Genomic DNA, 13,315 nt, shown 5'->3' on the forward strand with positions numbered 1-13,315 from the left:
TAAGTAGAAAGAGGAGTTTTCGTCTAATAAAAATTTATTGCTATTTTTACTAGTCTTTGAAAAAAAATAAATTGATTTTATTGATTAACTAAAATTAGTTATTTCTTCTAAAATTTCTATTAAAATAGTAGTTCTTTTGAGATTTTAAAAATTTTATATATTAGACAAATATTTGCTAAAAGACATGAATTCTCTAAAATTTGTATTTTAGACTAAAAATAATTTGAAATTAAAAGATTGACGTAGTATTTTTTTTCAATAAATAAATATTTTTAACCATGAAATATTAAAACACAAATAATTCTAAATTAACTTAATATCAATTAAAAATTTGATTAATTTAACAAAATTATTCAAAATATGGTGAAAATTCAGGTGTAGTCTCGACTTCACGTGACGTTGATACCTAATAGACGTTAAATGAAAATATAGTCAAATCAGTCAAATCATCTAACAGCTCTCAAGTATCAACTTTACATAAAATCGATTGCACTTGACTTTCCACCTCAAAATATTCTTAAGTAGTTTTGTCAAATTAATCCAATTTTTGACAAATATAAACATAAACTTATATTTTTCTTGGTTAATTGTCAACACCATCAGATATTTTAGAAATTTTAGTTTACTTTATTTCATGAATCAAACTTATTTATCAACTCAAAATTAAATTATATTTTTTTTGGTACAGTAAATTAAATTAAAAAAAGAAAAAAGTAAAAAACATTGCTTACCTAAAGAGTTAGAGACTAGAAAGTAAAGAACATAATCATAGACGACAAGACACTCTCTCTCTCTCTCTCGGCGAATGGGCGGTAGATGGAGAACCGTGTACCTTCTTTTCAACCGAATAACTTCTTCTTCGTCGTCGCTATTCAAACCTCGTTTTCCTCCACCTCTTTCCACCAACAATCGCTTTCTCTCTTTCGCCGCTTCTTCTGCAATTCCTTGCAGTTTCGACCCGGATCCGACTTTCGGGTACGGAGCTCCGCAGGATGACCAAACCGTCAAAATCCCCGTCAAAGCATACTTCCTCTGCACAAGGTATTGCCGCCGCCCCACAAACTTAACTCGTTCAAGTTCCTTAATTTTTATTATTAATTTGATTATCACCTGGTTCAGCAAATGGGTCGTTCTCAGAATTGATCTTGTTTCCCTCGCTGCTGTTGTCCCGTTATTATTGGAGTTTGAAACATTGTGTTTTTGTGGGCTGTGACATGATTGTACATTAATTTTAACATTTAATGTTAGAGTATGGAGCATAGTTACATATGGCGTCTTACCCCTTCCCATGCCGAACTTATTTCGTTTCATTTAACTATGGTATGGAGTGCATTGAGTGAGTTCATTAGATAGAAAGGGAGAAAAATAGATACCTATTGAAAAGATTGTAAAATCTCGACTTCGCTGCTTTGGGCACGGTATAGAATGCATGCAGGGAGGGAGGATAGTGTAATAACTAGAGGCAAATTATAGACAACTCTATTGAAAAGGAAATAAGTTTTAATAGTTTGACTATATACATGGTTCGTGATAAGGCAAAAAAGGGGTATGTGTCTGATTCTGAATAGTAGGTCAATACTTGGTTATTGTTGTTGTATTCATTCATTTCATGTGTAAGACTGGAAGATGTTTTGAAGTACCCTCAGAGTTTAGAATTTATTTTACAGGATTTGTAGTACCTGCATCTTTATTGCTCGTAGAAATGATTTGTGTGTATGTGTGTGTTTAATTTTTCTCGCCATTTGTGATTTTTGCTACTCTCCTCTCTAGATCACCACTTAAAGTTGTACTGTGCTGTTAATGTTGAATTTGAGTGCTGGACTGCTGGAAGTTTAATTTTCGGTGAAAACTCAGGTGCAGTTAATTTCACGTGAAGTTGATAGCTGAAAGTCGATAAATGATTTGAATGATTTAATTAAATTTGCCGTTAAATGATTTGAATAATTTAATTAAATTTTTATCTAACGGCTCTCAGTTATCAGCTTCACGTAAAGTTGATTGCACCTGAGTTTCCACCTTTATCAAAGATTTGGAATTTTAGTGATGGCTTAAATTTATCCATATGATTTATGGGTTTTGAAGTTTTCCGGTCTAATGTATCCTTTTAAGTTATGCATTGAACCCCCTTCCTCTCATGTCTTTTTGCTGTCCTTTTTCTGGTTTTTATGATTTTTGGCCCATCTCAGATTCATAATTTTGGCAGTATAAATCTCAAGGGCATTCAGGCTGACAATATGAGAAATGTTGTTCCCCCATCTTCTCGCTCATCATCAAACTACGTTGCCCTCCGGTTTTGTGACTTCAATCCAGACTATAAAGTAAGATTTTCTTTCTCTCTCTCTCTAAATCTGAATGTTGTGTTTATATGCAAAGTTCAAAGCCTCATTTCGTAATCTTAAGTTTCTGTCTCTCTACTTCGTACATCAGTTTTCGCAATACATTGGTATTAGAATACTGCACCTTGTACCATCTTGAAGCACCTCCATGATTTTAATAGTCTGGTATGATTGATATTTTGTAATTTGAATGCGTAGGATTATAGGAAGAGTCGTTGGTAGAGAATTTCGGCTAAATATTCTTAATGGTACTAATGGTCTCCTCTGTTTTATTAGTAGAAAACTCTGCCTCTGTTGTGCTATGCTTCAAATTTTTACATAGTTGGTCCCAGGGTATGGATCCTCTCCATATCTTTTTTCAATTGAGTGTATAAAGCGTGATCTTTAACCCTTAAGTGTTTTCTCTCATGTTTTCTTGGTCCCACCTATAAAATGTATGGTGAAAGATCATACTTTATCCTCTCATGTGAGAAAAAAATATGGAGAGAATCCAATACGATACCTAGATAAAAGGGGAGTTACTTGATTACAATAAGGAACCTTTTTCAAATCTTTATGACATTCGTCAGCAATGTGGTTTTGTCACGTGAAGATAAGGAGATAATTCAAAAGTTAGAGGTAGAGTAAAACCAAGGGCAAGCAAAAACTACGTGTAAGGATTTTAAATTCAAATGGTTTTGTTTGTGGACATGTTAATGAGATAATCAAATGATTTGATTCATATAGCCTAGTCACCTATTGGAAAAAGGCCTAGTCGTTATTTTTTTTTCTCAATACGAGTAACAGAACGTGTTGAGCTGATTTTAAGTAGCAAATTTTTGTTTTTAATTAATATACTCTTATTTATGTTTAAAAAGGGAGATAATACTCCTTGGTTAAAGCAAAATTATGTGTCTCATTATGAGATGATCTTTCCTAATACGGTTATATTATAACAATACGTTGGATGTCGCAAACTCTGAACTTGTTGAGACATTTGATGAAGGGACATGCATTTCATGTGAAAGCAAGCAGCTGTCGCTACATGGTTGTATACCAGTATGGCTCTGCTGTTTTGTTTAACATTGAGGATCATGAAGTGGAAGTTTACCTAGATCTAGTTAAGAGGCATGCATCTACTTTACTTCCAGAGATGCGGAAAGATGGTAAATTTTCTTAACAATTAGTTAAATAGTTCTTCCGAATCCTTTTGTTTATGCTTAACGTTTTCATTGTAATTAGATTATGCAGTAAAGGAAAAGCCACTATTAGTTGAAGACATGCAAGGAGGCCCAGACTACATAGTTCTAAAATCTTTGGATACTGATGGCATCCGTATAATTGGAAGTGTACTGGGACAAAGCATTGCTCTTGATTATTTTGTGTCACAGGTTTAAATGCACTAAATGCCATCTTAATTCTGTTACTTTGGCGTCCATTTGCTATCTCAAAGTAGAAATAAAGTACATTAAATTCTAGTCATGTATAACTTGACATGTTCCTATGGCTTACTAGAAACAAAGTACATTAAATAAAGTAACATTAAATCAGGTTGATGGCTTAGTTGAAGAGTTTGCCGGCATAAATCGTGGAATGGAGAAAACTGGGACTTTCACTATGGATAAGAAGAAGCTTCTACAGCTGGTTGGGAAAGCTAACTCGCACTTAGCTGATGTGATTCTTAAAGTCGGTCTCTTTGAGAGGTACGATCATCCTTGTTGGAGACATATTACCCCCCTTGAACTTTTAGTTTTTATTATATGCAAATCGACCTTCTGAACATTTCTAAATATGCAACTTTGACACCTGAAATTTTGTTAAGAAGTAAAAAGCACCAACATGTTCAATCTGCCAATTTGCAGATTTTTTAAGTTTGGAAACTTCATATGGCAGAAAATTGGAGGGAAAATGCAATTAACGCTAAAATTATAATGTGGGAATAAGTTGAAAAACAACATCCCTAAATATTTCAAATATTTTTTTGTTAAAGAAGTCATCCAAGAGAATTTAAGTAAATACAGTTTATGATATTCTTGGCATCTTCATTCATGCCTTGTTATGGATGAATCAGATCAGAAATTGCTTGGAGAGATGCGAAGTATGCACAAATATACGAATATTTACGGGAGGAGTATGAAGTTGCTCAACGCTTTGGAAACCTGGATTTCAAATTGAAATTTGTCGAGGTAATTCCTTTCTTCCCTTATACATTAATCATTTAATTGATTTTACCCATAGCATTTGAAATTTTTTGCCAGATCTCATCCCATCTAAACCTAGCAATGCGCTTAGTTGTTCATTTGAGATGGGTCTTTAATTTGCCTTCAAATGACATGGCTACATTAATTAGCAAACATCTAAGATTGAAAATTCAAGAACTATTATACTCTAATTGATGATGATGATGGCTAATTAAGGCTTGTAAATATTGTTGATTTGGTTTCTTGCAGCACAATATTCATTTTCTCCAAGAAGTTCTCCAGAACAGAAAGTCAGATTTCTTGGAATGGTGCATTATTGGCCTATTGACTATTGAAAATGTTATATCTTTTTATGAGATTCTTCGAGAGTCAAATACAATCTCTTAGTAACTAGTGAAGGAGATTGAAGCTATAGATTAATTTTTTGTAACAATACTTCCAATTTTTTATCTAATAAAATATTTTCACCTATTTGTATGTGGTAGAAGAAGATCCACATATACCCCCCACCCCAAACAAAAAACCAATAAAATGGAGGTTCAGTTCATTGAGAAAATCTGAAACTTGTATATTTTGAGAATATGATGATCCAACAAAATAAAATATATTGTTATGATACACTGCGTTTGGATGGTGTCCGTGTACATGAGAGACGACACAACAACACATGTGTAATGTTTGTTTTGTAAGACACAAATTCAAGAGAGACACGGTTATACATAACTATCCACAGAAAATATGTATTTTGTGTCTAGCCAAAATGAAAAGACGCAGAAAAGACGCAGAAATTTGGCTTGAGACGCAGGTCAAAATTCCAAAATTACCCAACTCAGTTAACGTTCTTTTTTCTCTTTGCCTCCTCTAACTTCCATTGTTACTGCATCTCAACTCTTCATCTCCAAATCTATTTCATCATCTTCCACCATACCAGATCCATCAAATAGCTATGCTTCCAAAGCACTTTTTGTTTATCCTCTCCAAGATTGGCGTCTCTCTCTCTTTTTCTGGATCTCTTTTTCTCATTCTCTCCTCTTTGGCACCACCGCAAACATGAAGAAGGTTGCCTCTGCGAACGCGCACTAACCGCGATCATGATGAAGGTCGTCCAACACTGTTGTTTGCTTCCGCATCGCCCTTCGCCATCACTGTCATTTTCCCCATCATTTCCTTCTCCTCCAGTGCGTCAACAAACCCTCACCCTCCCTCATATTAGATTTGTTTTTGCCTTTTTTTAATTTTTTTTAATTTGAATTGTTTAAGTGATATTTGAATTAGGGATTTTGCTACGGTATAGATAGTCATTTGATTCTACACATGTAGAATACACGTGTTGATTATGTAGCTAATATTCACCATTTTATCGTCATTCATCTTGATAGTTGTTGATTGAAAGTTGTAGCCTATTAGACATAAAGTCTGCAGTCTAGGAATAGCTTCACAGTGGATAATGTGAATTAGTATGATTTGGTGACTTTATTAACAGATTATAACTGCCCAATTAATTTGAGTTTTGGGACCTGATTTAGGGTTAATTGATGAAAATATTGGATCGAGTTAGTTTTTAAATGATTGAAAATGTAATCAATTAGAAAAGAAAGACAAAAATATCTTTAGTATTAAAGAAAGACATTTAATTTCTAACGACATTAAAATAAAAGAAATAATAAATTTGAAATGGAGGAAGAGAATAGTAGATTATGTTTAAATTATTTTATTATTTTGTGAAAAAAGGGCTTCTTCGTACAAATGCATTTAAATTTTTTATTGTTTAGAAAATTAAGTGTATCTTATTTTTACATTTATCTAATTAGGAAGACTTTTGGATGATATAACATGCCGTGATTGAGTTTAGGAGATAATGTCTCATTTGTCAACATTAGGTGTCTTTTAGAACATTATTTTTTAATTAAAAAAGAAAATAGAAAAAGTAAAAGAAAAATAGATGATGAAAATTCTTGAATTTTAATTAATTTTTAATAATTTGTAGTTCCTAATCATCTTTTTAATCAAAGAAGAATTTAGTGTTTAATTCATTCCTCACTACAAATTAAAAAAATACTATGCTAATTAAAATAATATATATATTAGAAATAGGACTAACAATGGATATGATAGAATAGGGTTTGAGCTCTACCCTAATTATATTCAAATCTTACTCTAATCCTGTCTGCGAATTAAAAATGTTTTTAAAACTTAACTCTAATTTTATTCGCATCCTAAAATTTTCAATCCTACTCTATCTGACCATACCCACAGAAAAATAAAAAATTTTTAAACAAATATAAAATTCAATCATTTCATACTTCATACATATTAATAAAATAAAAAATAAAAAATTAAGTTTAAATTAAAATTAAAAATAAAAATAATAAAATATTAAAAAATTCAAAATAAAATTACAAATAATATGATTATCAAGTTCTTAATAAAATTAAAATAGCTCAAATAAAGATAAATGTCTCATCACTCTTTTTTTAATTCTAAGTTCTCATAACATTATTCTTTAAATAATAAATATATTAAATTAATAAGTTAAATTATTAACTTAGTGATTATCTTGAGTTTGTACAAGAAGAAGATTGTGGGTTTAATATTCATTCACTACATATATAATTTTTAAATTTAAATATATATTATATAATATATTAAAAGTGCTAGTAGAAGAGAGTAGGATATACTCTGAACTCGCATTTAATCCTACCCACAAATAAATTCTACTTGCATTATATCCTATTCGCAGCAAATTGGGTAGACAATTTTATTAATCGAATTCGGTAGGACTATGTACCCGCAGATAATGTATATATTGCAGGGGCGGAGCTAGAAGAAATATTAGAGGGGGGCCAAAAATATTTACACACTAAAAAAAGACTAAAATAAAATTTTAAGGGGGGGCTAAACTGAAATTTATATATAATTTACATGTAAAAAATTAAAATTAGGGGGGCGACTGCCCCTCTTTCTATGTATGTAGCTTCGCCCCTGATATATTGTTAACCTTAATTAAAAAGTTATATATTTTTATTTATAAAATATGATAATAAGTATATTTTTATTTCTTCAAAATAAATTGTTTAGGGTATATTTTTTTTCTAGAATTTGATAATAAGTATATCGTTTAGGTAGAATATATTATTTTAAAGAGCTTACATTTCAATCACCAAAAAAAAGAGCTTACATTTCGTTATCATTAACAGGGGTAAAAAACTAATAATTTTTATTTGTAAGTTTTTATTAGCAATAAATGGTATAGACGAATAGTGAAATTTATTTAAAATTTTATAATTTTTCTAAAAGATTCTTTGTATTTTTATGCATAAATAACTCCCCGTTTTTAATTGTAATCACTAGCAAATTTAAATATTTAATAAATCTCTTTAGACATAAATTAAAAAATATGTGGAGCCTACTGATTGTAGTTGGAGAACTCCAATTGCATAGGTCCTATACTGATGCATTGATATGCTATTTTCGCTATCTATGTCTTTGATCGTGGTTTTTACATATATTGAAAGAATCTCTCTTCTACATGATAGCACAACCCTTGAATTAGAATTGTTAATTTTATTTATTTGAAAGAAGATTAAAAAATCAGTAGTGATAATAATAGTGGTAGAAATTGGTGATGATAGTGATGGTGATAATAATGGTGGTGTTCAGGTTATTCTGATTTGAGAATAAATTTAACTTTCGAATCAGTTAAATGTGTCTTATATATTATAACTATTAACACCAAACATAATAAAAAATTTGTATGTATCTATATTTATGCATCTTTATATCTTTGTATCTATCTCTCTATTTCTTTTGAGACAATAACCAAATACAGCCATAATGATTTGTCTTGACCAAGAGTCAGAATAACAGATGCTCCTTGCACTTAACTAATGATTTCAAATTCAAGTTCAGGTTTTGACTAGAGAGAAACTTGCGTCTAGCTGAAATATACTTTTGTTCTCTTGAAATGCATCGATTTTATGTTTTGACAATATGCATAATTGTCTTTCGTTTATATTGTTTATAAATTATATTAAGAGAAAAATCTTTGACTTTTTGTTTCGCGAATATTTTCGTTCCTTACCATTTAAAAATATGAGTCTGCTAGACCCAAAGAAAAAGTCTAATGTGGCAACCGTTGTGCTGACCTGACCGTTATGAGTACACACGTGGAGAAAGAGTTTTCAAAACGGAATAAATTAGTCCCCCTTCTTAAAAATAATAGGACATAAATCCTTGATTGTCACCGATCTAATGCGCAGCGTATTTTCCTAAACTGACGTAAGTTGATCAGGACAAAATGAATGATTTTTTACCTTGAAGGCCTTGGAGGGACTTGTGAGTTGCAATAGACTAAGAGAAACCATAAAGACTATGAGCATCATACTCCAGAACACCAATACAGTGGACTATTGCACTTGTGGCTATTGTTTTGTAGGCGATTGGAACCAGTGTTCCTGATGTGTTTATCTTATATGGAAGATCGTCCCATGGCGTTTTGGTGATGTTCTTGCAATTCAAGCAGCATATCCATCCAGGCCCCTGTACCACTTGGGTATATCTTTCTTTTAGGAATCTTGCACTTTCTAGAGCAGAAATTAGAAGCTTCATTCATGTTAATCCATAGCCCGTTTATAGGAACGAGTTCATGGAAACAACGGAAAATTTTGTAGCTATTGTTTTGTAGCCGATTGGAACCTATGTTCCTTTATGAAAAATTTTAAATCTTTGATTTAGGAAATAAAACTGGCATAAAGTCTCTCCTCGCTCTTTGCCTTTTTCAAGGAACCTTATTTTTTTTCTTTTTCTTTTAATTTCAGCTAATTAATTAGTTCTTGAAATTAATGAATATGTTTTGTGTTGGTTGAATTTGATGTTGTTTGATAGCCAAAAGATTGTAGTTTGATTTGCTAATTCTGTGATATGTTGCTGTAGCTTGTTTGAAATTAGGAACAAATTTTGAGGAGAGTATTGTTGTTGGAGCACTTTAAACAAAATTTTCAACTAATTAATTAGTTCTTGGAATTAATGAATGTGTTTTGTGTTAGTTGAATTTAATGTTGTGTCAAATCATTCAGGATTCAAGAAATTGTTCATGGTGAATGGATTATAATTACTGTTTTGATTTATTTTAATTCAATAAATTCAATGTTGCTATCTATTTGCTTTGTTTTGGTTTGATAAGAATGTTTATTATTATTATTTGAAGAACAAAAAGAAAGGGTGATTTGGGTGGAAGAAAAATAAAAATGGTGGTATGTAAGTGGAGGTAGAAGAAAGGGGAAGAAAGATTTATGTCCTATTATTTTAAGGAAGGACTAATTTTTCTATTTTGAAAACTCTTCTTTCAAGTATGCATTTATATCGGTTAAGTCAGTACAACAGAAGTCACATTCGACTTTTTTATTGACTTTTTTTATTGGATTTGACGGACCCATACGACTTTTTTATTGACTTTTTTTATTGGATTTGACGGACCCATATGTAAGGAAGGATATATACGTCCAACTTTTAAAAAAATCAGAGTCTTAAAAATATTTTTAAATGATAAAAGACAAAAATATCTACGAAACAAAATGTGAGAGACCCATTTGTCTTTTCTATTATATTAAAATTAAGGGAATTTTGATGTGAAGAGTAAATATTGTAATTAAATCTTTAACGTGCACTGTACATGTTTTTATTTTTTTATTTTTCTTTTTTTCTATTATAAAATAAACCACTTTCATTCTTCACCATAGTATTATTCTAAAATTGAAAGTGAATGGTATGCATGTTTCTCTATAACACAATGTCTAGTCTACAAGCATTCCTATGGCATCTTCAATGAAAGCTACATCTACGCTGTAATGTATCGTTAATTGGTAATTAACATCTACCAATTACCATGTACCAAAGTGACATTGACATTGTCAACTAAGCAATTTGGTGAGTAAAAAATAAAATCAAATCAGTATTAAAACAATTAAACAATGCATGATTTCAATTTGTAATGCATCATTTAGGGTTCCCATTTGAGTTGCCAACTCAAACATATAAAAATGAGACAATGAATGACCCAAAAGGAAAACCGTTACCATATATTAAACATTTCAAAATAACTGATGCTATTCTAAATATCATGCAGGACAACTTCAATAATCAGAATTCAGATACTCTGAGAGCATCACGAGGTGTATCATATGCATCTTTTGACCTAGCCTTCTTCACACCGGCTGTGAACCACACCTTGTCCGATTTGTAACCCTCAACTGTCACACTCGTCACCTTGACCCACACAAGGACCTTTGTTTTCATTCCCTCTATTGTCGACAGCTTTCCCCTCGAAAGGATACCTTTGACTCGAGTCGCGTACCTAACAACCGACGCGTCCTTGAAGCTCACTTCACAAGAAGACGGCAGGTACACAATCAGCTTACCATTTGTTTCATCAAACTCATAACAGATTATGTTTTGCGGAAACAGCCCTGGTGGTAGGTTGTACTCTTTGAGGAGATCTGATAGGCTTTTCAATGGCTTGCCTGAGGGAAGAAAACATTGAAAGAAAGAAAGAGTGGTTTATATATTCGTCAAAGTAATAACTAATTAATGGATGTAAAAATGTTGCAAAGATACTTCCCAGAATTCTATAAAACTTTGAGTTAGATAAACTTTGGTATGCTCAGTAGTTTTGGTCCATATAAAAATTTCTTGCAGTTTTGGTCAAAATATATGCAGAAATAACTGAAAATTGGCCGCTACCATTACATATGGAATGATAATAGGGCCCAACTTCGCTTACTATTTGAAGTTTTTTGGATCGAAACTGCAATAAAAGCTTTACATGTGCCAAAACCATAAATTACTAATTTTGAAGGAATACAAAATCTTTTTTAACCCTTACTTTTTATGGGAAGAATGTATGTCTGGAATGTTATGAGATGCATTCATAACTGAGATAATAAATTATTAACTTATTTTATGTCTAGATAGTACCAACAACCCACATCATCCATGTGACTTGTGTCTGGAACAAAAAAGAAGAAAACAGCTGAGTTTCTGAAGGAACTTAAAAATTGTAACTATCATGATGTTTTTTATTGCGGGGATTTAAATAATGAAAACTTTGAATGTCAAGAAATTAATGGGCACATGTGAAATATTAAGGGTCAAAAGAGATTCTTACCTTTTAGCTTGTTGAAAATCCATTTTGCCTTCTCTTCAACTGTGCTTGAGAAAGTCTGCAAACAAAAAATAAAGAACCTCATCTTCCGGAAAATTATAGAATCTTATCCAGTAATGTTTTGATCTCATCTTCCGGAAAATTATGGAAGCAATTTGCAAAATTTCATCTTATTCATTAATTGTTTAATACCTAGATTATCCTTAATTACCACAAAAAATCGTGCATAATCAATCATGTCATTTCATTATTTCCGAAAATCTGAGCATGAAAAGTCCAAGCCTTTCCCATCCATCTATATCACCAAACATTTCAGAAAATGGTCTAACAAAAATTTACCCAAAATTTGATGATTTCCACAATGCAAATCTTCCCCCCCGGGGGGGAGCATACCCCAAGAAAGAATTTTTAAGCCAAGAACAAGTAATGTTTTGCCCACAGAATCATTAATCACAGGAATAAAATAAATCACCCATAATTGAAGAAACATCAATATTCATTATATTTCACTTCCAAAAGAATGCAATCGTTGACAATTTCTGACTTTAATTCAAATCCAGGGTTGATTCAGATCCCTGACCCCGAAAGGTTAGAATTTGACCATAACTACACATTATTAGAAGAAAAGGATATCTAAATTCACAACCCAGATAACCACATTGCAAGAATTGATAAAGAAAACAATGCAAGGCGTAAAATTAAAATGCATGTGAAGAGGTACTAACACTGATGTCTTCACTGATGTTAGTGAACTCTTCTTTGGCCTTCTTGGTAATCCACGAGCTTCCAACCTTCAAGCTTGAAGCTTTTGTGAGAACCTTCTCCATATTTTTTGTGGGGTTCCAATGAGATGAGAGAATCTCTCAAACTATAGTGTGGAAACTTGAAAGTGAAGTTATAAGCACCAACAAATACAAAGGAAAGGAAAGGAAAGGAAAGGAAGGGGGAAAGGGTATGTGAAAGATGAAAGAATGAGTGAAAGAGAAGATATGAAAACTGAAAAGGTTTCGCCTTTGCTATAGAAACACAGTGCAACAAAGCTGGCAAATGGGAAAAGGACAAAAAGCGATGATGCACACTTTAGAAAGCGGCGTTTCACTCAATCGCACCCTTTTTTCAATTGAGTTTTTTTTTTTGAAAAAATAAAAATTAAAATAAAATAAAATAATTTAGCTAACATGTATTTTAAAAATTCTAAAAATGCATATTAAAGTTATTAATTAAAAAATATTTTAGGTAAATATAAAAAAATAATCTTTTAATACATTTCTTATATATTTATTTAAAAAAATAAAATTTTTTAATAATTACCTTAACAACTGTCATAAATTTTTTAAAAAATATTAGAATAATACCTTTCAAGGTTTTAAACGGTGTAAAAATGACTTAAATTTAAAATCTCTTTTTAAATAAAATACAAAAACTAAGTTGAAAGGAAGTTACTGTAGTGTTTGCTAAACAAAAGTTCACGAGATATTTTCGTTTTATCTCATTTTGACAAGACCAAAATAAAAAAAAGAACAATTTATATCATTACGTGGCTAATTTTTTTTGGTATGAAAAAAATATTGGTGTTTTTGTTGAAAATGGGAGTATTTGGTGTAATTACAGATGAGTGGATTTTTTGGGTGGGAAGCCAA

The 13,315-nt window shown here is 31.3% G+C and overlaps 2 protein-coding genes across 2 annotated transcripts; one reads left to right on the forward strand and one right to left on the reverse strand.

Annotated features, from left to right (window-relative positions):
- The first annotated feature begins 756 nt into the window (after positions 1 to 756).
- On the forward strand, positions 757 to 5,105 carry LOC130979711 (protein RETARDED ROOT GROWTH, mitochondrial). The gene is made up of 7 exons (XM_057903237.1): positions 757 to 1,041; positions 2,204 to 2,318; positions 3,322 to 3,481; positions 3,558 to 3,706; positions 3,867 to 4,018; positions 4,387 to 4,501; positions 4,766 to 5,105. The coding sequence occupies exons 1-7, from the start codon at positions 806 to 808 to the stop codon at positions 4,901 to 4,903; spliced, it is 1,065 nt and encodes a 354-aa protein (XP_057759220.1). The 5' UTR covers positions 757 to 805; the 3' UTR covers positions 4,904 to 5,105.
- A 5,164-nt stretch (positions 5,106 to 10,269) lies between these two features.
- On the reverse strand, positions 10,270 to 12,667 carry LOC130979750 (uncharacterized protein At5g01610). Its single transcript, XM_057903286.1, has 3 exons — positions 12,401 to 12,667; positions 11,679 to 11,733; positions 10,270 to 11,034 (listed from the first exon to the last, which is right to left on the reverse strand). Exons 1-3 carry the CDS (start codon positions 12,500 to 12,502, stop codon positions 10,655 to 10,657), a joined length of 537 nt encoding a protein of 178 aa, XP_057759269.1. The 5' UTR covers positions 12,503 to 12,667; the 3' UTR covers positions 10,270 to 10,654.
- Between the last annotated feature and the right edge of the window lie 648 nt (positions 12,668 to 13,315).

The sequence above is a fragment of the Arachis stenosperma genome, chromosome 5, assembly GCF_014773155.1.
Source record: "Arachis stenosperma cultivar V10309 chromosome 5, arast.V10309.gnm1.PFL2, whole genome shotgun sequence".
Classification (NCBI taxonomy): Eukaryota; Viridiplantae; Streptophyta; class Magnoliopsida; order Fabales; family Fabaceae; genus Arachis; species Arachis stenosperma.

Coding starts and splice junctions, on each gene's coding strand:
- LOC130979711 (XM_057903237.1), top strand. CDS start 806: ATGGGCGGTAGATGGAGAACCGTGTACCTTCTTTTCAACCGAATAACT. Junction 3,482..3,557: donor TCCAGAGATGCGGAAAGATG/GTAAATTTTCTT, acceptor CATTGTAATTAG/ATTATGCAGTAAAGGAAAAG. Junction 4,019..4,386: donor AAAGTCGGTCTCTTTGAGAG/GTACGATCATCC, acceptor TGGATGAATCAG/ATCAGAAATTGCTTGGAGAG.
- LOC130979750 (XM_057903286.1), bottom strand. CDS start 12,502: ATGGAGAAGGTTCTCACAAAAGCTTCAAGCTTGAAGGTTGGAAGCTCG. Junction 11,734..12,400: donor ACATCAGTGAAGACATCAGT/GTTAGTACCTCT, acceptor TTTTGTTTGCAG/ACTTTCTCAAGCACAGTTGA. Junction 11,035..11,678: donor GATTTTCAACAAGCTAAAAG/GTAAGAATCTCT, acceptor TTCTTCCCTCAG/GCAAGCCATTGAAAAGCCTA.